The 23,380-nt window shown below is 38.3% G+C and overlaps 1 protein-coding gene across 1 annotated transcript; it reads left to right on the plus strand.

The window, feature by feature from the left end:
• The first annotated feature begins 13 nt into the window (after window positions 1-13).
• Window positions 14-21,803, plus strand: LOC127452873 (probable ATP-dependent RNA helicase ddx6). The gene is made up of 14 exons (XM_051718700.1): window positions 14-153; window positions 1,012-2,069; window positions 2,890-2,953; window positions 3,039-3,143; window positions 3,287-3,416; window positions 3,500-3,646; window positions 17,770-17,864; window positions 17,970-18,092; window positions 18,356-18,484; window positions 18,708-18,824; window positions 18,946-19,009; window positions 19,104-19,205; window positions 19,339-19,547; window positions 19,694-21,803. The coding sequence occupies exons 2-13, from the start codon at window positions 1,894-1,896 to the stop codon at window positions 19,536-19,538; spliced, it is 1,452 nt and encodes a 483-aa protein (XP_051574660.1). The 5' UTR covers window positions 14-153; window positions 1,012-1,893; the 3' UTR covers window positions 19,539-19,547; window positions 19,694-21,803.
• Window positions 21,804-23,380: the final 1,577 nt, after the last annotated feature.

A 23,380-nucleotide genomic window follows, 5' to 3' on the forward strand; every position in this document is an offset into this window, starting at 1 on the left:
CGTTTACGTCCTCCGAGATCGATTCAACGCACGGCCATGTTAAATCTCTAGACGGAAGAGACAAAAGCTACAGCAACAAAGAATTTCTCAAGAAACGCTCGAAGAGTCGAGTTTATCAAATCCACGAAGATTCAAACCCTTCAGAATTAGAAGGTAACATGCTCGGGCACGAACTTAGAAGAGTTATCTTGCCAATGCTGCACAGCGGTTGTGCTCTTGCTGTCTTATTAGCATGTAGCTATGCTAACATGTCTCAACAATGTAACCGCTGGCATGTTGAGTTAGCATACTGTTTAATAGTTCATGTTAAATATAATTCACCGGTCTCTCAAAACAACGTTTACACAGTCCTCTGAACAGTCTGCTAATATTTGATGATCTCATCTTAAATTGAGCACTAGCACTACACACGTGTACTACGGTGCTGAAGTTAAGAGATGAAAACTTTGTCGATAAACCACCTTTTTGGTGCTAGCCGGCTAACTCGGTTAGATCCACGAGCAACTCAAGCACTCGCACACATTTCACACGCATTTAGCTTCAGATCTGAATGCTCAAATAATTAGTGAAGGGCATGCGAAAACAAACTGCTCTTTAATTCGATTTGAATTGAATGAATACATGACAGAAATCCGAATTATCGTACGAAACGCAATTGTTCAAGCACTTTTACAAGTATGAGAGAGAGTAACTGTTAGCTAAACGTGAGTGCCTGATAGCCAGGTTGAATACTGGAGGTGAAGTGTTGTTATCGGAATGTCTCCCCTTTTCTCTTCGTGTGTTTTTTTTTTTTTTTTACAATATATTTGATGTATCCTAATATATTTTAATGTGTCTTAAATATCGGCTCTGTGTTTTTTTTTTTTTTTTTTTTTTTTTTTATAAACTTATTGGAACAGGTGTGTTGAAATGTGTTATCTTTCATTTGGCGACCCTTTGTGGCTAGAAATTCGAAGTAGTCTTTCCTTATTGCGATAAATGCACTTAAACTATTACTTCTGTGTTTGGCAGGTGGTACTTCCCAGAGTCCAGGATTTCCTCGAGGGAAGTGTTCAGCAGTTTCGACAGTAAAGTGAGGGAAAACGACAGTCATCGTGAAGCCAAGAGTGGGGAAAAAATAGATGGACTCAACGTAATTGTGGACTGAAGTGTTCAGCAATTTTGACAGTAAAGTGACAAAAACGAGACATTGTGAGGCCAAAAGTGGAAGAATTTATGAATGTAAACGTAATCTTGGATAAATAATCCTGGATCAAGCTGAAATCCATCAGTGCCATTTGAGTTTTTCAGCTGGTTAAATTAAAGCAAGAAACATTGAGCAAATTTTAGAAATTCCCCATGAAGAAGAGAATACCAGGATTTTAGGAGCACATGAAGAACAATTAGTTTAGCCTTGTGCTTTTGAATGTAAAGACTTTGACAGTTTTGGATACCAAAAGGAATATTGAGGGTACTAAAAGATTTCTGTAATCAAACATTTAGGGGGGAGAAAAGAAACTAAAAAGAGAAGTGAAGTTAATACTTTGAAAATTTTCAGGTATTGCATAAGTGATTTTTGAACCGCATTAATAGATTTGATCACTTGCATTTTAAATCCTTGTGCAAGACTTGAATTTGTAAGTACCTTTTTGCTAATTATTTTGTACATTGGCTCTAGGCTTATGAAATATTTATTGATATAAATATATTTTTCTCCTATTTTGGGAGAGCTTTCTTATTATAAAACAATTGTTTTACGTCAGACACTCTTCTTTTTAAGAGGTCTATTCGTACCAGAAACGGAAACCGTTTACAACAGTGTGCATTGAGCAAAACAGTAATTCAGTTTAACAAATAGCTAAAAAGTAGCAGAAAAGATTCTTTTGATTGGCACTGTTGAGGAAAACTTTAACAATGGCTACTGCAAGAACAGAGATCCCTGCTTCAGTCATGCCAATGACCAAACAGAATGGACAGTCCAAGCCAATGACCCTCCAGTCAGGGTCACTTACTTCCTCAACACAATCAGGAAAAGCACCTCTTGCACCCCAGAAAGGAAGCAGTATACCCAAAAGCAGTGGTGGTATCAGGTAAGCTCAAAAGTTAGGGTTCTGGTCCTTTTTGTCATTAGCTGCATTTACATGGACACTTTTTTAAAAAAATTGGAAGGAAATCAATCTGATCGATGATTCCGAACATACTGTTTACATGAATGCTAAATAAAGTGATTGGGTTGATGTGTGCGTTTATATGTCAAAAGCATCAAATCTGAATTGATCTTATGACATGCGTACACTGCACGATTATACAGCGGTCACACTAGACTTTGTGCATGTGAGATTATTTCGGACAACACAACGAACGAGGATATGTTGTGCAAGTTCTTTTGGTTTTAATAAACAATACATCACAAAAAACATTCAAAATGTTCAAATATACCACCTGATTACTATCCAGCAACAAAAAAAAAAAACATATAGCTTTTAAATATTAGAGGTCAGTAATGTGTGACATTTCGATCTTCAGAGTTCACCATTCCCTCGTCGTCATGACGCCATTACTGAGTCAGTTATGGACATGCGCACCATGTCCCAGTTGCAGAAAGCAATCCGATCAATCGTTTACACGGCAAATATTTTCTTCTTGAATGGATTTTAAAAGGTTTACACCACCCCTTACAATCCGAATGAAGTTTACATTGGATTTGGCCAATTCATTCCGATTGACGTGGTTACATGAGACTTTTTTTTATTCAGACTGTGCTACTAGTTTGGTCACAAACTGATTACTAGGGTCCATTTAAATGCACCTATTGATCCCTCATATTGATTGAATGTTAATCGAACTGCTTGAGGTGATTAATTTGTGTATAAAGTCTTTTAAAGTATTTTAATGGGCAATTGTTTCTAGGTTTGGAGATGACTGGAAGAAGTGCCTGCAGCTTCCACCGAAAGATACAAGAGTAAAAACCACAGTAAGTTATAAAACTATAAAACCTTTGACAATGAAAGCTATGCAAACTACTTCTGGAAAAGAGAAATTTACTTTCCTCTTTTCAGGATGTGACTGCGACCAAAGGAAATGAATTTGAAGATTACTGCCTTAAGCGAGAACTGCTAATGGGTATCTTTGAGATGGGCTGGGAGAAGCCTTCCCCTATCCAGGTAGCCTACCTTGTGGACACACTTCCACTTTTGTTACAAAATGATCCTGTTAATTATTGTGAGTTTATAATTATTCATCTTTACAAACCTCTGTGGTTAATTGATTTTTACTAAATGAGTCTGAGTATTGCCTGTCTCCATAGGAAGAGAGTATTCCCATTGCCTTGTCAGGGAGGGACATTCTCGCCCGAGCTAAAAATGGCACAGGGAAAAGCGGAGCCTACCTCATCCCCCTCTTGGAGAGGATTGATCTAAAGAAGGACTACGTTCAAGGTTTAGTTCACGAATAACAAAACCTTCAAAGATTTGCTAATTGACATTTACTAAAATTCATACTTTTCCCCCACTTTCTTCAGCCATAGTGGTGGTGCCAACTCGTGAGTTGGCTTTGCAGGTGAGCCAGATATGTATCAACATGAGCAAGCACCTTGGTGGCATCAAAGTTATGGCTACAACAGGCGGCACCAACCTGAGGGATGACATCATGCGTCTTGATGAGATAGGTAATTGGATTTCCTTGAGTTTCCAATAGGCTTGAGAAGGCTTCTAGTGTTTTGAGCATGATGGTTAAAGAAATTTTAGCATTAATTTGGCATCCCCCACATTCAGGGGTGTCATGCACATAATTATTTTGAGGGGGCACCAGGATCAACCAAACCCAACCCACCACCGCCATTTATGCAGAGTTCATATTGCTGCAACAAGCAGTATAAATCACAGGAATTGGTATAAAACACCTGTCTTAATCAGTAATTGTATCAGTAATGGTTGCGTTCGATTACATTTTTACATCTTCAGACAGTTTTACATCGCTTTCTTGTGCTCTTGCCACTTCTTTTGTGAACATTTTCCATACACAACATAAGAGGCAGAGCAAAGTGTGTCTCGGCTCAATAGAGAGTGAGCTGAAGCCTATCTCTAAAGAAGGTGAACATATAGCCTTCCCCTAAATGAGGTGATTACTATAAATGTAGTTTTCCATGTTCAGTGTAAGTTATAGATAATAAAACTAACTAAATGAACTTACTAAAAGAAAATTAACCAAATAAAATGGTTTGTATCTTATGTCTTGTATTTCTCTTTAAATCATCCATGCAAACTCAGTAGATTTAAAATAGGTGTCATGGCTGGAGGGCTTGGTTGACACTTAAAAGCACTCTAAAGTAATATTAGTTATTTTTAACATGCATCTATTACCATTACATTCTGTTAAAAAAATTAAATAATTTATTCAAGAAAAAAAAAATCATAATCGCATTCCTGCGGGATTTAATCTCAGGGTACTCACAACAACCTGACCAAGAAAAGAAAGTTTATTGACAAGGGGGGGTCTGGGCATGTTCCCTAGGTTGAAGTTTTTAATTTTCTTCAGTACATACAGTTGTGGCCAAAAATATTGACACGCTTGGTAAATATGAGCAAAGAAGGCTGTGGGGGAAAAAAATCAGCATTGTTTATCCTTTTGATCTTTCATTCAAAGAAATCACAAAAAATCTAACCTTTAATTGAAGAAAAACAACTGAAACGGGAAATATCTCATCATTAAATAAATATTTTTCTCAAACGCATTGGCCATAATTATTGGCACCCTTTTATTCAATACTTTTTGCAACCTCCCTTTGCCAAGATAACAGCTCTGAGTCTTCTCTTATAATGCCTAATGAGGTTGGAGAACACCTGGCAAGGGCTCTGAGACCATTTCTCCATACAGAATCTCTACAGGTCCTTCAAATTCAGAGGTCTTATGTTGGTGGACTCTCATCTTCAGCTCACCCCACAACTTTCTATTGGGTTCAGGTCAGGGGACTGGGATGGCAATGGCAGAACCTTGATTTTGTGGTCGGTGAACCATTTTTGTGTTGATTTTGATGTTTGTTTTGGATCATTGTCCTGCTGGAAGATCCAACCAGGGCCCATTGTAAGCTTTCTGGCAGAGGCAGCCAAGTTTTGTTTTTTTTTATCTGTTGGTATTTGATAGAATCCGTGATGCCATGTATCCGAACAAGATGTCCAGGACCTCTGGCAGAAAAACAGCCCCACGACATTAAAGATCCAGCACCACATTTAACCGTGGGCATTGGGTACTTCATCTCTGTGTGCGCCAAACCCATCATTGGTGTTTGCTTCCAAAAAGCTCTTTTTTTTTTTTGTTGTTCCAACAGACTATAGAAACCGGTGGTATTTGAAGTTCCAGTAGTCTGGCAAACTGAAGATGCTTGAGTTTGTTGTTGGGTGAGAGCAGAGGCTTTTTTTTTTCTTAAAACCCTCCAAAACAACTTGTGGTGATGTCTGATATAATTTCTGCAATTCTACAGCTGTGATCTTTGGAGATTCTTTGGCTACTTGAACCATCCTCCTTCCTGTGTGTGGAGACAATATAGACACGTGTCCTTTTCCAGGCCGATTCTTAAGATCTCCAGTTGATTGGAACTTGTTAGTTATTGTCTTGATGGTGAAAATGGGTATTTTCAATGCTTTGGCTATTTTCTTATAGCCACTTCCCATTTTGTGAAGCTCAACAACCTTTTGCCGCACATCAGAACTATATTCTTTATTCTAACCCACTGTGATGGATGATTAAGGGAATTTGGCCTGTGTTACCTCATATTTATACTCCTGGGAAACAGGAAGTCATGGCTGAACAATTTCATGTTCCTAGTCACCCAGGTGCACTAAAAAAAATGTAAAATATGAATGGAAATATACTACAGATATTTTATTCATAAGAATTTCTAGGGGTGCCAATAATTGTGGCCAACGTGTTTTGGAGAAAAATATTTATTTAGTAATGAGATATTTCCCCTCTTTCAATTGTTTAATTTCAATTAAAGGTTAGATTTTTGTGAATTTTTTGAATGAAAGATCAAAAGGATAAACAATGCAGATTTTTTTTCATAGCCTTCTTTGCTCATATTTACCAAGGGTGCCAATATTTTTGGCCACCACTGTATGTATCTATTGGCTAAAGCATTTCTAAAAGAGGCCGTCCATGAGTCACGTGATGCCATGCAAGGATCGGACGTGTGAACTGCGAGCTCTCCGCACTTTGTTAGTTTTAACACTTTTAATGACATAAACCAGTGAGATTCGATACTCTGTTCCATAACGGTTCTAGGAGGACAGTATGTCAAAGAATTCAAAATTAAAGACATTAAAAGACACTTATGTACTCAAGCTGATGCCCCCGAGCAGGCTGCGAGCCTGGGAGTCGATTTAGTCGGAGAAGTGCAGGAAATCCAGCGAGAGATGCTGAACGTGTCAGCATTGCTGACGAAGGTCGTTGCTGACTTGGAGGATCTTGCTGCGATAGGTCAATCAATCACTGCCATGGAGGCGAAGTTCACTGAGGTGGTTACAAGAGTGGGGGATGTTGAGAAACGGATGGATTATCTGGAGTCATCGGAGAGGAAGCTATCTGCTAATCCGCTAATGTCCGAGGTGGATTTGGAGTGCGTCTGGGAGAAGTTGGAGGACATGGAGAACCGTAGCCGAGGGAATAACATCCGTTTCGTTGGAATTCCTGAGGGCAAAGAGGGACAGGATATGGTGAAATTCCTAGATGGGTTCCTTTCGAATCTGCTCGACATAGCAGGCCATAAGCTGGAAATCGAGCGAGCTCACAGGGTTCCTGCTCGGTGGAATGTTTTATGTTAAAGAGGGAGGCAGGCCCTAATCAATTCTGTCCAAATTTCTGAGATCATCCAATAAAGATCTTGTTACGCGAGGAGTAAATGAAGGCTTTCTTGGAAAAACCACAGCATTTTCTTGTTCCCAGACTTTGCGAATTCGACGAGAGAGAAACGTGATTGATTCAAGGAATGCAAGAAACTTTTACATCAACGGAAGGTCGCTTTTGCACTGATATTCCCGGCCAAATTGAGAATAGATGCTAAGGAGGGCCGTAAAACATTCACATGGCCACAGCAAGCGATGTCCTTCATAAAGTCAGTGGAGTGATTAAGTCATCTTGTGGTACTCACTTTGCAGCTGAGTGGACCGCTCACTGAACATTCACTTGACTGTGTGAGGAAACTGAGCGCTTTTGTTTTTGTGCTGGTTCCGCCTAGCGGCTGGAGTTTTTGTAGAGTAACAAACCTTCAGGACAGTTTTATGGATCAATCTACATGCTCTTTGTACTTATTCCTCATATTGGCTGGAGTTCGTTTTGCAGAGTATTTCTTGCAAAGACATTGGAGTGATTAAGTAATTTGCTTGCACTCATGTTGCAGCCGAGTGGACCGGCTCACTAAACATTTGCTTGACTGTTTGAAGAATCTGTGCCCTTTTTTGTGCTGGTTCCTCCTAGCGGCTGGAGCTTATTTGAGTAACACACCTTCAGGACAGTTTTATGGATGAATCTACGTGCTCTTTGCGTTTATTCCGCCTATTGGCTGGAGTTTGTTTTATAGATTCTTTTTGTTTTATAGATTATCTTGTGCTGTGTAATTCTGTCTCACAAAATGTGTATAGACACACCGGACTTGAGCAATCCGATGGCAAGGTTGTTGCGGGGGCTCTCGTAGGCGTGCATGGACTGTTTGAGTTTGGAGGGATGGACGGCAGTTGGCGCTGTCGTACGCAGGGTTAATGCGCACGTTTTTCTTTTTTTCTGTTTAGTTCTGGGGGAAGTTCGGGTTTTGATGGTTGCACCAATGTTGGAATGTGGTCTTTATAATCTTGTTTTTGACACACAATCTATTTTTCCTTATGTCAAATGTTAATGAGTGTATTTGTCTTTCTCCACGTGGAATGTGAATGTGTTGGGGCACCCCATAAAAAGAAGGTTATTTCTCTTAAGCGTAAGAAAATATAATATAGTGTTTCTTCAAGAAACACACCTTTCTCTGCAGGAAGCTGAAAAATTTGGAAAGATATGGGGTGGGCATTTTATCTTTAGTGCTGGCTCAAGTAAGAGCAGGGGAGTCATTACGCTGATAAGTAAACATCTACAATTCAAATGTCTCGAACAGTAAAGATAAATTATGAAGAGTCATTATTGTTTTAGCTGAAATTCAGGGACAAAGTCTTATTTTGGCTAATATGTATGCACCTAACGTTGATGATTAGGGCTTTTTATAGATCTTGAAGGGATGTTGCAAGCCACTGGCACCCCTCATGATATTATATTGGGAGGAGACTTTAATCTTTTGATGGACTCAGTCCTTGATCATAGTGAAGCTTAGTGCAAGCCCCCTAGAGCAACATTGATGCTTTACAGGATGTGTTAAAATATTGGTCTTACAGATATTTGGAGACTTTTGAACCCTTCTGGTAGGGACTAGGGATGCACCGATCTGATACCTGGATCGGTATCTGCTCCAATACTGACGTTTTTAAATGGATCGGGTATTGGTCCGACGAGCCCGGTCCAAATTCAATACTGTGTGATAGTCATGTTCTTTACTGTCAAGCTCAAAAAATGACAAAAGAACTATTAAAACACAAAGTAGTTCATATGACTCGTGCATTTTATTCAAAGCCACTTGAAGACGAGCAATAGCTCTGTGAATCACAAAAGGCTGTGTTTAATAAGTAAATATATCAAATGCACGCGCAGCTCCATCACATAATTGAATGGTGCTGCTCTGTTTACACACACACTCGCGGCTATTTTTAGCCTTCACTGCGGTGGGCAATATTTGAGCGCTACTCACAAACAACATCTGAGATGTAGATGTTCAATAGTTCGGTTCACTTATAATATGCATTTAGAACGGCACCGGAGGAGCATTTTACCAGAATTTGAATAAGAAGCGAATTAAACTTCTGTGAACTTGCTTACAAACAGACACATACAGGACTTCCTGGAGATTTCAGAATGTCAAAATAAAAGCGTGAGGGTTTAAAAGTTAAAGGTGTCACGGAGAGACTCATGGAGGCAGAGATATGAACTCGGTAGCAGAGTTTATTGAACAGATGATTGAAACAGTGATGTAAACATTGAGTAAATCCAGTTGAGCAGAGTGGCAAACAGCAGGTGAGTAATATCCAGACAGGGTATAGACAAATGGGGCTTTTCCACTGCACGGTACAGCTCGACTAGTCTCTGTTCGCGTTTTTGGGATTTTCCATTGTGGATAGTACCTGGTACTTTATTTAGTAACACCTCTGTCAAGGTTCCAAGCGAGCCGAGCTGATACTAAATGTGACGTCAAAACCCTGCAGATCACTGATTGGTCAGAGAGAATCGTCACTGGATTTGCGACACGGGACATCAACCCGCTGGTTTTAAAGTTAGCAACAGCGATAGCAATTATCATTTGTTCACGTGACTTTAGAATTATAAAAAGAAATGTGTGCAAAACCACGCCATGGTCAATAAACGAGGTGCAGACTTTCCTCTCGTTAGCGACGAACAAAATGATGCGAAACTAAGTCTTACAGGAAGTGTCTCAGCTGTTGGCCGCACACGGCTACCACCGGACCTACCAACAGTGTAGGGAAAAGTAAAAAAAAACTTAAGTGACTACAGAACCATCAAAGACCACAACATGCGGTGTGGTTCAAACAGAAGAAAGTGGAAGTGGTTCGACCAAATGGATGCTATCTATGGCAATCGACCGGCGAGCAATGGGAGGGAGAGTGCCCTGTTGATGGTACGTTAACTCTATATTCTGCTTGAAAGCTTCACTTTATTTAGTTGACCAGCTACTGGAAAGTTTGCTTCTAAAACAACCTGGCCAATTTACCTGTTACACTTGTTTAAAATCACCATGCAACAACTGCTTTATGCAGCACAATGAGCTAGTAGCTAACAGCTAGCGGTCGTGTTATTGTTTATGGTTAGAAATGTTTGTCGCATTTAAGATGTCACAGCAGTAGCGGCGGCACAACTATGACGATCAGCCTATAATCCCACCCACGTTGAGGCGGCACTAAACTGCAGTGGAAAAGCAAGCTCAGAAAAGTAAAGCAAGCAGAGTCGAACCGTAACGTGCAGTGGAAAAGTGCCAAAAATGAACAGATAACTCACAACAGTCGAACGATACTTGCAGGCAATAATGAAGACACGGGTATGTTTGACATAGTACAAAGTTGTGGAGTCTCAGGGATACTATCGATGAGAACAGACAAAGAGCGTGTGTGAAAGCGGGGTATATATGCAGTCCTTGATTAGCCACTAATTATATGCAGGTGCGTGTAATTAGAACTCAGGGGAGAGTGAGCGCTGTGACGGCAGTGAGGGAGAAAGTGAGAGAGTGACTGGTGGATCAGTGACAAAAGGTGCACGATTGAGATATATTACTATATATTTCTATTATAATATATGATTATTATCATTTTTTTACAAATTATAATAATAAAGTTGAATGGGTTCCAAAAAATAACTGTTGAACAAAAAAGAGATCTGAATCCTTAGAAGTCCAGATACAAGTAAAAAAAAAATAAAAAAAGAAACTGCTTCTTTTCTACTGATGACTTACAGGTGCATTTCAATAAATTAGAATGTCATGGAAAAGTTCATTTATTTCAGTAATTCAACTCAAATTGTGAAACTCGTGTATTAAATAAATTCAGTGCACACAGACTGAAGTAGTTTAAGTCTTTGGTTCTTTTAATTGTGATGATTTTGGCTCACATTTAACAAAAACCCACCAATTCACTATCTCAAAAAATTAGAATACATCATAAGACCAATAAAAAAACATTTTTAGTGAATTGTTGGCCTTTTGGAAAGTATGTTAATTTACTGTATATGTACTCAATACTTGGTAGGGGCTCCTTTTGCTTTAATTACTGCCTCAATTCGGCGTGGCATGGAGGTGATCAGTTTGTGGCACTGCTGAGGTGGTATGGAAGCCCAGGTTTCTTTGACAGTGGCCTTCAGCTCATCTGCATTTTTTGGTCTCTTGTTTCTCATTTTCCTCTTGACAATACCCCATAGATTCTCTATGGGGTTCAGGTCTGGTGAGTTTGCTGGCCAGTCAAGCACACCAACACCATGGTCATTTAACCAACATTTGGTGCTTTTGGCAGTGTGGGCAGGTGCCAAATCCTGCTGGAAAATGAAATTAGCATCTTTAAAAAGCTGGTCAGCAGAAGGAAGCATGAAGTGCTCCAAAATTTCTTGGTAAACGGGTGCAGTGACTTTGGTTTTAAAAAACACAATGGACCAACACCAGCAGATGACATTGCACCCCAAATCATCACAGACTGTGGAAACTTAACACTGGACTTCAAGCAACTTGGGCTATGAGCTTCTCCACCCTTCCTCCAGACTCTAGGACCTTGGTTTCCAAATGAAATACAAAACTTGCTCTCATCTGAAAAGAGGACTTTGGACCACTGGGCAACAGTCCAGTTCTTCTTCTGCTTAGCCCAGGTAAGACGCCTCTGACGTTGTCTGTGGTTCAGGAGTGGCTTAACAAGAGGAATACGACAACTGTAACCAAATTCCTTGACACGTCTGTGTGTGGTGGCTCTTGATGCCTTGACCCCAGCCTCAGTCCATTCCTTGTGAAGTTCACCCAAATTCTTGAATCGATTTTGCTTGACAATCATAAGGCTGCGGTTCTCTCGGTTGGTTGTGCATCTTTTTCTTCCACTCAACTTTCTGTTAACATGCTTGGATACAGCACTCTGTGAACAGCCAGCTTCTTTGGCAATGAATGTTTGTGGCTTACCTTCCTTGTGAAGGGTGTCAATGATTGTTCTCTGGACAACTATCAGATCAGCAGTCTTCCCCATGATTGTGTAGCCTAGTGAACCAAACTGAGAGACCATTTTGAAGGCTCAGGAAACCTTTGCAGGTGTTTTGAGTTGATTAGCTGATTGGCATGTCACCATATTCTAATTTTTTGAGAGAGTGAATTGGTGGGTTTTTGTTAAATGTGAGCCAAAATCATCACAATTAAAAGAACCAAAGACTTAAACTACTTCATTCTGTGTGCATTGAATTTATTTAATACACAAGTTTCACAATTTGAGTTGAATTACTGAAATAAATGAACTTTTCCACGACATTCTAATTTATTGAGATGCACCTGTATACTGGAATTACTGTTAATTTTGCTGCTACATTATCCAGTATACTAGTTAATAAAAAAGTGTTTCTTAATAAGCTATAAATTTATACTGTGTAGTTAGAGGTTTGTGTTTCTTTACATATTAAAGAGTACTCCCAATTAGTTCCACACAATAATGTAAAGATATTCTAAACTGATTATGCCAAAAAAATAAAATAAATAATAACACTAGTTTCGGATCTGGATCGGTATCGGCCGATACTGAGATTTCCGATATCGGATCGGAAGAGAAAAAGTGGTATTGGTGCATCCCTAGTAGGGACTATACATTTTTTTTTCATCAATCCATAAGATTTACTCCTTTTATTTATTTATTTTTATATATCTAAGTCCCTCATTTCACCTGTTGTTGATTGCTCAATTGGAAACATTTTAGTCTCAGATCACGCCCTGGTGTGTTTAGAGGTGTTGCCACATACGGAGAAAAATAAATCATATAGTTGACACTTTATTGAATCCCTTTTGCAAAATCCTGAATTCCAACAAATGCTAAAGGCTGAAATCAGTGTCTATATAGAGACCAACTGGTCCTCGGTGTCCTCTGTGGGTGAGGCTTGGGAGGCCCTTAAGGCGGTTCTTAGGGGTCGGATCATACAGTATGCCTCATTCACCAAAAAATCCAAAGCACAAGAACTCGTGGAACTGGAAGGGAATATTAAAAGTGCCGAGGCAGAGCTGAAGCGCCAAATGTCGTCTAATGGTCTCAGGGAATTGACCTGATTGAAATACAGATATAATTCTATTTTGTCACGGAAGGTGGAGTTTTGGCTATTCAGGGCAAGACAGTCATACTTTGAGTCGGTGGACAAAGCAGGAACGCTTCTGGCTAGATATATAAAACAGAGAGAGTCTTTTTCTACCATTCCCTCAGTGAAATCTGCTGGTGGTGAAATATTTACATCAGCCATTGATATTAATAATGCTTTTAAAGAATTCTATCTTAATCTCTATAGTTTCACGTCTTCATCTACTGATGAGGATATTAGAAACTTTATGAAACCATTAGAACTTCCTAAACTGACAACTGAGCAAAGGAATTCTCTTGATTCTGAGATAACCTTGGAGGAGCTTGGCGAGGTAATTAAGGCCTTGCCTACAGGCAAGGCTCCGGGGCCAGATGGCTTTGCCACTGGGTTTTTTGGCTCTACTTTTGCTAGTTTATACGGAATCATTAAAGAATGGAAAGCTTCTGCCAACCGTGACGCAAGCCCGGATTAGTCTGATTCTTAAAAAGGACAAAGATCCAAGCGAGTGTAAGAGTTACTGTCCAATTTCCCTGATCCAGTTAGATGTTAAAATATTTTCAGATTTTGGCTAACTGATTCAGTTGACATCTCTTATACATATAGATCAGGTGGGGTTTATTCTGGGCCATAACTCTTCTGATAACATTAGGTGTTTCATTAATGTCATGTGGGCGGTGGCGAACAATCAGACTCCGGTCACTGCCATCTCACTTGATGCCGAGAAGGCGTTTGATATGGTAGAATGGGGTTATTTTACGATTTTGGAAATGTACGGGTTCGGGAATACTTTTATTGGGTGGATTGTTACTTTATAGACACCCAGTAGCGGCGGTTCAAACGAATGGATTAATTTCAAATTATTTTACTCTGGATAGGGGCACCTGGCAGGGTTGCCCTCTTTCCCCCTTATTGTTCTATCTTGCCCTGGAACAATTAGCAGCTGCGATAAGAAAGGAGGATGATTTTCCAGGGGTGGTGGTGGGAGGCTTAGCGCATAAGCTTATGCTTTACGCAGATGATATTTTATTATTTGTCTCCGACCCTACTAGATCTATGCCTTGCCTCCACAGAATTAGTCATTCCTTTTCTAAGTTCTCAGGATACAGAGTGAATTGGTCTAAATCCAAAGCTTTGGCTCTGACAGCCTTAATAAAAAGGTTTTCGAGCGATGTGGGTAGATGGGCTTCATTACATTTATCTATGACTGGGAAAGTTAATGTTATTAAAATGAATTGTATTCCAAAATTCAACTACCTTCAAAATCTCTCACTATAGATGTCCCCCTCTCTTATTTCAAGCAATTTGATAGCATAGCGAAGTCCTTCATTTGGAATGGTAAACGTCCCAGATTACATTTCAGTAAGTTACATAGTCCGATTGACAAAGGTGGGCTAGGTCTACCCAAGATTTTGTTTTATTATTATGCTGTCGGTCTCAGACATTTGGCTCATTGGTCGCTTCTACCTGAGAGAGCCCCTCCCTGGTTTTGTATTGAACAGGAAGTTCTTGCCCCTATTTCGCCATTGCAAAGCCTTTCTATCAAACTAACCGGAGAAGTTACACCCCGTTATCTTGCATTTGCACTCGGTTTGGACAAAAGTGTCCAGAGTGTTTAATTCAGACATTAATTTAAATGTTGCCTCGAGCATATGGCTGACCCCAGAATTATGTATTAATAAGTCCCCTTTCTGCTGGTCAGAGTGGAGGGTTGTGAGAGAGGTTAATATGCTCGGTGACCTATATGAGAGTGGAGTGTTGAGATCCTTTGAAAAGATGGCCATTAATATAGGGGATAGATACATAAAAAGTTGGGTTCTTGCTGGAGTTATGATTAGCAGACGGATCATTCTTAGGGGATGGAAGTCAGCTGGAGCACCCTAATTTCAGGAGTGGTGCACAGAGATGGCCGGGGAGGCGGCGACATGTAGAAGGCTGGGAAACTTGGATTTGTTTAATAGGAAGTGGGGTAGATATTTGGCCTTTTTGGAGGGTTCTCGGGGAGGGCCAGTGGAGAGGGGTTTGTAGTTTTAAATGTTTGCATTCTTATTGTTTTTTGAAAGTGTACTTTTTATGGGGTTTTTTTTATGTTTCTAAATAATTATGACCACTGGGGTATGTGTTTGTATGTTCATTTAATTTGTTGAAGGGAATCAAAAATTGTTAATAAAAAAAAATTAAAAAAAAGAGGTCTTTCATACCAGAGTGATATATATTAACCTTTCCATTAAGGGGCAATATTTGACCCCTGGACTTGTTTTTCATGGGCATTTTTTACATTTTAAGAGGGCATTGTTGGGCCATCATCTGGTACAACAGTTCTAATTCATGTTTCAACTTTGTGGTTTTAATAAACTATAATTGTCACATACAACATTGCATCATGAGTTATTAGGATTTATAATGAATATATTAATTACATTTCAACAACACAACGGCTAGGGATGTGTAAAATGGCATAATTTCAAATTCGACTAGTCGGTGGGTTATGTCGATGATTAGTCAAAGCCATGTATAATTAGGTTGGAGTAATTTCCACAAGACACCAGTCAGACGTGTTTAGACACTAAGCACAGCCCTTCAATAGGATAACAGACATTCAAAAAATAAGCTTAATAACTATAATCTTTGTTTGCACAAAACTGTCAGTCATCAAAATCCGAGTGGAAAAGTCAGATAGAAAAATATTGTTGTGGTGCTTTGTTTGGTGTAGCGTTGTTTTTCACCCTTAGATGCATGTTTTATCAATACCTCTTTTTGTGTCTTCTTTACATAATGAGTAAAATTCATAAATTTGAATATAAACTAAGTAAATGCAATAGAACAAATAAAAACACCTAGAATGCCTAAAACAGCATGTTTGTAGTAACATTACATATAGCTGCTCATAAAATCATCGTGATATGTTTTTGGGTGTATTAACCAAGTACAAAACAAGAAACAAAGCACTAATATCACTAAAAAACAATAGATATGGTGTAATAGTACATTTACAAAGGCGTGAAATAATGTAATGTTATTTAATGAGGTGCAAATTTAGCCTACCTCTATTTCATAAATGAATTCCAAGGGCTAAAATTCTTTAGTTTGACCTCTAATTTCAACTATAGAGTATTTAAACCTACACTTTAAAAAATCTAAATATAGAAATAAAATGAAACATAAAATATATCGACTTTAGAACAATCAAACCAAACATTCATTTACAAAAGGTAGCCTAACTCACTCTTAGATGATAGTCTAAGAGTCTAAATTCCAGGTCGAACGTCAATGTTTCAAAATACTACGATAATAAATGAATGGCTCATATGTAGGCTACGAAAAATTAATAAATGATCTGTCTATGCATTTAAAATAAAGAACTGAACAGGGCATCGAATTTTAAACATAGGTCTCCATGTTAAAATTAAATGTTTTAAATGCCAGCTTTTTATAATCCGCAGAGAGAATTTTTTTCTTCGAGAGAATCAAAAAGAAAATAAGGTTCCGCCCAAAAATGCTCACAGTAAATAAATATATTCTTGATATTTAACAGAAAATTCATGAAGAAATTATGCAAGGAAAGGGAACGAGGATGTACAATTTTATAAAAGAGAAGAACCCATAGACGAGAGAGTCGCTGCACTGTTTACAATAACAGTGACTGGACGAATACTGTGGAAATGTCGCCAAGCAAACCATATCTCTTTGTCCTTCGTCTTCTGAAACATGCCAAGAAAACACGGAATACTGTCTCCATCACGCCAGTTATCGCAATCGCCATCACTGTTTGACATTACAGTTTTCCCCTAGAGAGATAATGTAAACAGCATGGGCTGTCTCAATCCATTCAGCTGTCCGCTGCCTTTCTCAACGGATACAAAATCTGCTGCTGCGGAGGAACCATGTAAAACTGCCTTTCATTACTTAAAAAAGTATAATGACCGGAAAGTAGAGGAACTGCTGCTTTCTTTAAACACTTTAAACTTGAAGACCAAAGCAAATGAACAGCGACCTATCAAACTAAAATATTGACAGTCTATATTAGACTATGAAAAAAAAAACATTGACTGTTCCACTGAGACAGACAGTTAGGAAAGGTTAACTGCACAAGTTGATTTAATTAGCTTAACATCGTGCTTTCCTATATGTGCTCGACCTTCACCGTGAGCACGATCCAAGGCAGCCACGGGACGTCGCCTTTAGCAGAACATGTGACTCGATTGGACTGACAAAAAAAAACTAAATTTAGAATGTGAAATTTATTTTTTTACATGCAATAATCATTCAATTTAATTATCAAAGGTAAAAATATTTTGGAAGTCCAAATAATCAATTTAAAATCCTCTTTTGGATTTTACAAGTGGTAAAATGCACAAAGTTGTTGCGAAAAATACCATGATGCATTGATGTGATGGGGTTGATCTTTGAATTGCTTAAGTGCATTGCAAGTACATAGATGAACATTTGACCTTACATTTTTTAACTGGGTGGTTGTGGTTGGTTTTATAAACATAGTTTGTATACAGTCTTTTGGGAAATTCTTAAAATTGAGCTTCCCTGTTCCTGCTCTTTCCAGGTAGTCTACAGAATCTGCCTATGTTTTCTACATATTTCTACATCTACATATCTACATATTTTAAGAGCCAATGTCTCGGTTTACATCAAAGAGCCATGCTATTGCATAATAAGGAGTTTCATAATCTCCTGCACTTCATAGTAATGATTCCAGGATGTAACATACAGGGCAAGCCAGTCATGTCAGTTGAAGTTTAAAAAATATAATTTAACTTGTCAATCAACAGGTAGTAATGAATGCAGTCCTCCCCCTACTCTGTTAAGATTTTATGTTCTTCTGTTTTTGTTTTTTTCCTACAGTACATGTAATAATTGCTACCCCAGGCAGGATCCTGGACTTGATAAAGAAAGGGGTGGCCAAAGTTGACAAAGCTCAGATGATTGTGATGGATGAGGTGAGGGAAATTTTGTGTAAAAGTGAGCAGATTTCCAACTAAGCATTCTGTCTAAATGAAAACTCGCCTGATGGCTGTTCATGACCATTGACTGCTTCTCTGCAGGCTGATAAGTTGCTTTCTCAAGACTTTGTGGTGCTCATTGAGGACATCATCAGCTTCCTGCCCAAAAAACGTCAAATACTTCTCTATTCTGCCACTTTCCCCATAAGTGTGCAGAAGTTCATGGTGAGAAATACTTGTAATTTAAAAACAGAAAAACATCAAAGATTAGTTTTCTGGTAGACCATATGCTTGTGGCAGGTTAAGAGCACTGAAATTAAGAAGAGAGGATCAGAAACTCAAATATTGAGATAAGAATATTAGTATAGTCTTTTTGAAGTAGAACATTGTGGAATGAAATAAAACATGCAGGATATTCTCTCTAAATCCATGATTGTTTTTTTTGTCTGCTTTTGCAATGTCCTTAATTACTTGTTCACTATTTGTAGACCAAACACCTTCAGAAGCCATATGAAATCAATCTAATGGATGAGTTAACACTGAAGGGCATCACACAGTACTATGCCTATGTGACAGAAAGACAAAAAGTGCATTGTCTAAACACACTGTTCTCCAAGGTAAGAGACCTTTCCCTACACATCAGATCTGCCCCAAATTTGATGGGCATTCTGCAGATTTTCTATGTCCAAAGTTGCTTTGGCATACTTCAATTGAGTAGTTGTATTCTCTTGCAGTCTATTTATTCTTTATTTACCATTTATCCCCACCTCAATGAGAAAAAAATAACCAAAACATTTTCTTTAAATCTGAATTTATGTTGATATCCATACTCTTTCCTAGCTTCAAATCAACCAGTCAATTATCTTCTGTAACTCCACACAAAGGGTGGAACTCCTTGCCAAGAAGATCACACAACTTGGCTATTCCTGCTTTTACATCCATGCCAAGATGATGCAGGTTAGCTTCAGTATGCTTTACTGAATACATCATACCTTTTTGTCAACAGGAAATATGCTATTTATATATGTCAGGCTGTGTAGGTGCTTTACTAAATAATATATTTATCTCAATATCACAGGAATACAGAAACCGTGTGTTCCATGACTTCAGAAATGGACTGTGTAGGAACCTGGTCTGCACTGGTATGAGTGGTCTTGTTTGTAGCACTCTTTCTGTTTACAAGGGATTTTCCTAATTGCTTCTGAAATCTCTTTGGTGTGATCTTCCCTCTCATAGATCTTTTCACAAGAGGAATTGACATCCAGGCTGTCAATGTGGTCATTAACTTTGACTTCCCTAAAAATGCAGAGACGTACTTGCATCGCATCGGCAGATCAGGTAACTGTCAACATGATTGGATGCTCAAGATTTGACAGATTATTGTAGTAGGGTTTCAAATTCCATTGTTCATGATATAATACTTTGTTTTATCTTGGTGTTTTATCTTGGTGTTTTCTCACCCTGTACTCAGGCAGGTATGGTCATCTGGGTCTGGCTATTAACTTGATCACCTCAGAAGATCGCTTCAACCTAAAAGGCATTGAGGACCAGCTAATGACTGACATCAAGCCCATTCCCAGCAGCATTGACAAGAGCCTGTATGTGGCAGAGTTTCACTCCATGAACCCAGATGAAGAAGAGACTGCACACAAAGCAGCAGAGCTTAATTAACCCAAACAGGTAATAAGGCCAACATTGGAATGGCCATTAAAGTGATAGACTGCTTTAATTAAAAATGCAGATCTAAAGCATGTTTCAACTTGTTTAATTTTATGTACATGACTAAATTGTAGTTGGGAATGTTCTAATATCTCCCTTTGTTTCAGGAGAATAAATGGACTGATGCCTGGCATTCTGCACATTTTCTACTGAAGACAGATGCAAAGATGACTTTTTTTTTTTTTTTTTTTTTTTTGTTCCATTGTAGTTTTCATTTTCTCACCAAATGCTTCAGGGGTCTGGAACAGCCATGGTAAAAATGTGCTGAGCTGCCATAAGTTAATAGGGGTCAGTATAAAGTCATCTTCTATATAAACACACAGAGGTCATCCCAGGCAGCTTACTCTTTTTCCAATTGGAGCACAATAAGCCACTATTCTGTGTACTCTGAGCAAGACCATTCACTGTATGTAACTGTTGTTCTAGAGAGGATTTTCCACCCTACTTCAGTTTAACAAGATGCTGCCCGCAACAGTGATTGTAGAAATATTGGCAGAAGAGTAGAGGGTGCCCCATAAGATTGAGTACTTTTAGTGCGGCCTATCCATCAACTTATGTGGTCTTTGCATAATGAAGAGTTCTTACTCTTAGTTTTACAGTTGATCAGGGACAAACCGGGAGTAGGTATAACAAATTCATAATGATCTTCTGTTGGTGGTTTACAGCCTTGTTTTACATCTTGAAGAAGGGTGAAGGTTGGTGCTCTGTTCTCCTGCAAATGGACATTAAAGGAATGTTCCGAGTTCAGTACAAGTAAAGTTCAATCAACAGCATTTGCAGCATATTGTTAATTACCAAAAAAAATGAATTTTGATCGTCCCTCCTTTTAAAAAAAAAAAAAAAAAAAAAAAAAGCACTCACAATGGAAGTCAATGTGGCCAGTCTGTACATGTTAAAATACTGTTTCAAAAGTATAGCCACAAGACAAAGGATATGTGTGTAAACATGATTTTAGTGTGATAAAATCCGTTACTTGCCTTTTCTGTGTGAAGTTATTGCCAATTTACATCATTGTTACCATGACAATGTAATGTCAACAACCCCTAAAAAGACTAAAAATTACAATTTAAACAAATTTACAGCTCAAATAAGAGTTAATGCAAGTGCTTTTATAAAATAAGCTTCACATTTCGGTTTAAACCCTCCAAAAATTGGCCACATTCACTTTCATTGTCCCCATTCACATCCATTGTAAGTGCCTCACTGTAACCTTGATTTGTGCTTTTTATTTTGTAATTTTTTTGTAAGAAATGGAGGGACGAGTCAATTATTTCTTTGTTAATCAACATTTTGCCACACATGCCATCGAATGAGGTTAACTTGTATTGAACCCAGAACATTCCTTTTAAGAGTTTGCCTGTTTTTGCAGGCTACCTGTTGACCCTCACTATGTCATCTTCACTTTGAAAAACTCTTCTGTCACGCAAACATCAACTTCTGTTAAATTGTTCGTTCTCTGCATTGCATCACACTCATTTATAGCTGTGTTTCTGGAAGTGCCTTAATCTATTACTTCCTCTGGTTTGGAGGGAGTGCGAAGGTGTGTGGTGCAAAAAAAGCTTGGTCAGGATTTTCAGTGGAAGAGATTGTTACCTGCTAGATTTAGATTTCTTTTGATACCTCAAACCCATATCACCTGTTCTCCATATGACCCCACCAGTTCATTGGTAGTGAACATTTCCTAACTCGACATTGCTGGGTTGAGCAATAGATTTGCCCCAACCCAGAAGTTTTATAAGTGAGACAAGATTTAGTAGTTCTACCTGCATTTTGGAAACCTTTTTTAAAGCTGGGGACAGTTTGATTGTTCATTTTGCTTTTATTTCCTGTTGGAACACAGTCAGGTTTGTAACAGTATGTGTAGTCAGGAATCTATTTAAATCACAAAACAATGCTATGTCATGGATTGTATTCAGTCTTTTTCTCTGGCATTGTCTAATGTACAGAAAGTGACTGAGTAATGTCTTTTAACATATCGGCACAAATGCTGTGATGTAATGGCAGCTGTAATAAAGTTGGTAGCTCTCATATTGTACCATGTCCCCTGTTGAATGTGTCGAATTGTGCACCTTGCCATGTGTTGTAATGAGTATAAACTATGTTTTACTGCGAGGATTAATGGGAGAATGGCCAAAGCTTTTTGCTCCAAATGTTGGTGCCAGCCTATCCTGTCTCTCTTTCTCTTTTAAGCAAAATAAAGTCCATCATATTCTCCAATTGTGTCTTATTTTTTTCCTCAAGCAACCAGTATTCAAGGCAACTCTCAAATTGTCTATCCAGTGACCTAATCAGAATTGATTCAGAATGTTAGGCATGATAATTCGCTGTAATTTAGTGGTATAGCCTTGACTCCTGTTGGTCATCGGATGCCATACTTTGCTTGAAACTAATGTTTTACATAAATGCATAACTTTATCAAAGGAGGTGTGCTATATAATATTATTAAATGTGTTTTTAATCCTGGTCCATCACAGTTTCTTCATAAAATTTATCTGTAAGATCACCTGCTGGCTGCACCAAATCATCTCTTTATATATCCTCCAAATTTATATTGTTTTGCATTTTTTGCAGATTTAACTGGGCCTTTATATTGAGTAAAAATAAAAAAAACATTACTCACCCCCTTTAGCAACCTAAAATTGGTTGAAGTACTACTCAGTTACCTAGAAAGATCATATTAGATGATAAAAATAAAAAAAATACATTTTACAATTACTAAAACAGCTTTTGCAATTACTTTTTAGCACAGATAATACTATTAAAGTAGGCCAACCTCAAGTGTTCTGAAACAAATGTGGGGGTGGGCGGTGGCTCACACAGTACTGAAGCTATGTTGCCAAAATGAGCAACTGGAAAATAAGTAATTTTCAGAGAAGTGAATAAAACTGTTATTGTGATTTATAATGATACTGATACAATTGCAAGTGTGTAAAAGTGATAATGTTCAGAATAAAGACAAGAATAATCATGGGCATATCTTACATTAGACAGATGTGTGAATGGCTTTCTCTGCAGATGGCACATAAGTGAATGGGCACTTGAGAGTATTTGAGAAGATTTGATTCCTTTAGTAGACTAATTAAACAAAAAGAACGGCCGCGAAACGGGGCCGAACAGGCTGCGATAAGCTGAAACGGGCCGCAGCGTTATGCCGAACTGGCTGCGAATGGCTGAAGAGGGCCGCAAAATGGCTATATGTCCCTCTTTTGGAGGCTGAAGTGGCTGAAAGAAAGCCGCTTCAAAGAAAGGTCAATGTTAAGTCATGCCTGAAGCCATGTAAAAACATGAAAACTTAAATAGCGAATTTTATTGTCTGATGAAAATTTAATTACTATTAATTGGTTTAAGATGGTCACCCAGTCTAGTCAGACAAAAAGTGCCCCAAATCCCTCTAAAACCAGCTTACTTGCCACATGGTTTGAATTATGTACTTTTGCCCCAAAATGAAGTCGTAGATGGTAGAATTTAAAAAAGATAAATATATAGATACAGGTTTCATTTTCTGTTTAAGCCATTTTGAAACATCTCAGGGTCAAATCCTGATCTAGGATTTATTTAGTCAGATTCTTATGAACTGAACAGGTGAAAACTTTGATTTGAAATAGCCATTACATTTATCAACAAATATTTTTTAATAAATAATACCCACTGTGTATTTTTGAAGGAATTGCCTCATTAGTTTGTCTGTTTTTTTTTTTTTTTGCATAAATGCCTGTAATTGTGCAAAACTTTATTTGATCTTTTACACATAATAAATTTGTACATTTCTTTTTTCTATTTGTATAAAAACGCTT

The sequence above is a fragment of the Myxocyprinus asiaticus genome, chromosome 15 (genome assembly GCF_019703515.2).
Source record: "Myxocyprinus asiaticus isolate MX2 ecotype Aquarium Trade chromosome 15, UBuf_Myxa_2, whole genome shotgun sequence".
Taxonomy (NCBI): domain Eukaryota; kingdom Metazoa; phylum Chordata; class Actinopteri; order Cypriniformes; family Catostomidae; genus Myxocyprinus; species Myxocyprinus asiaticus.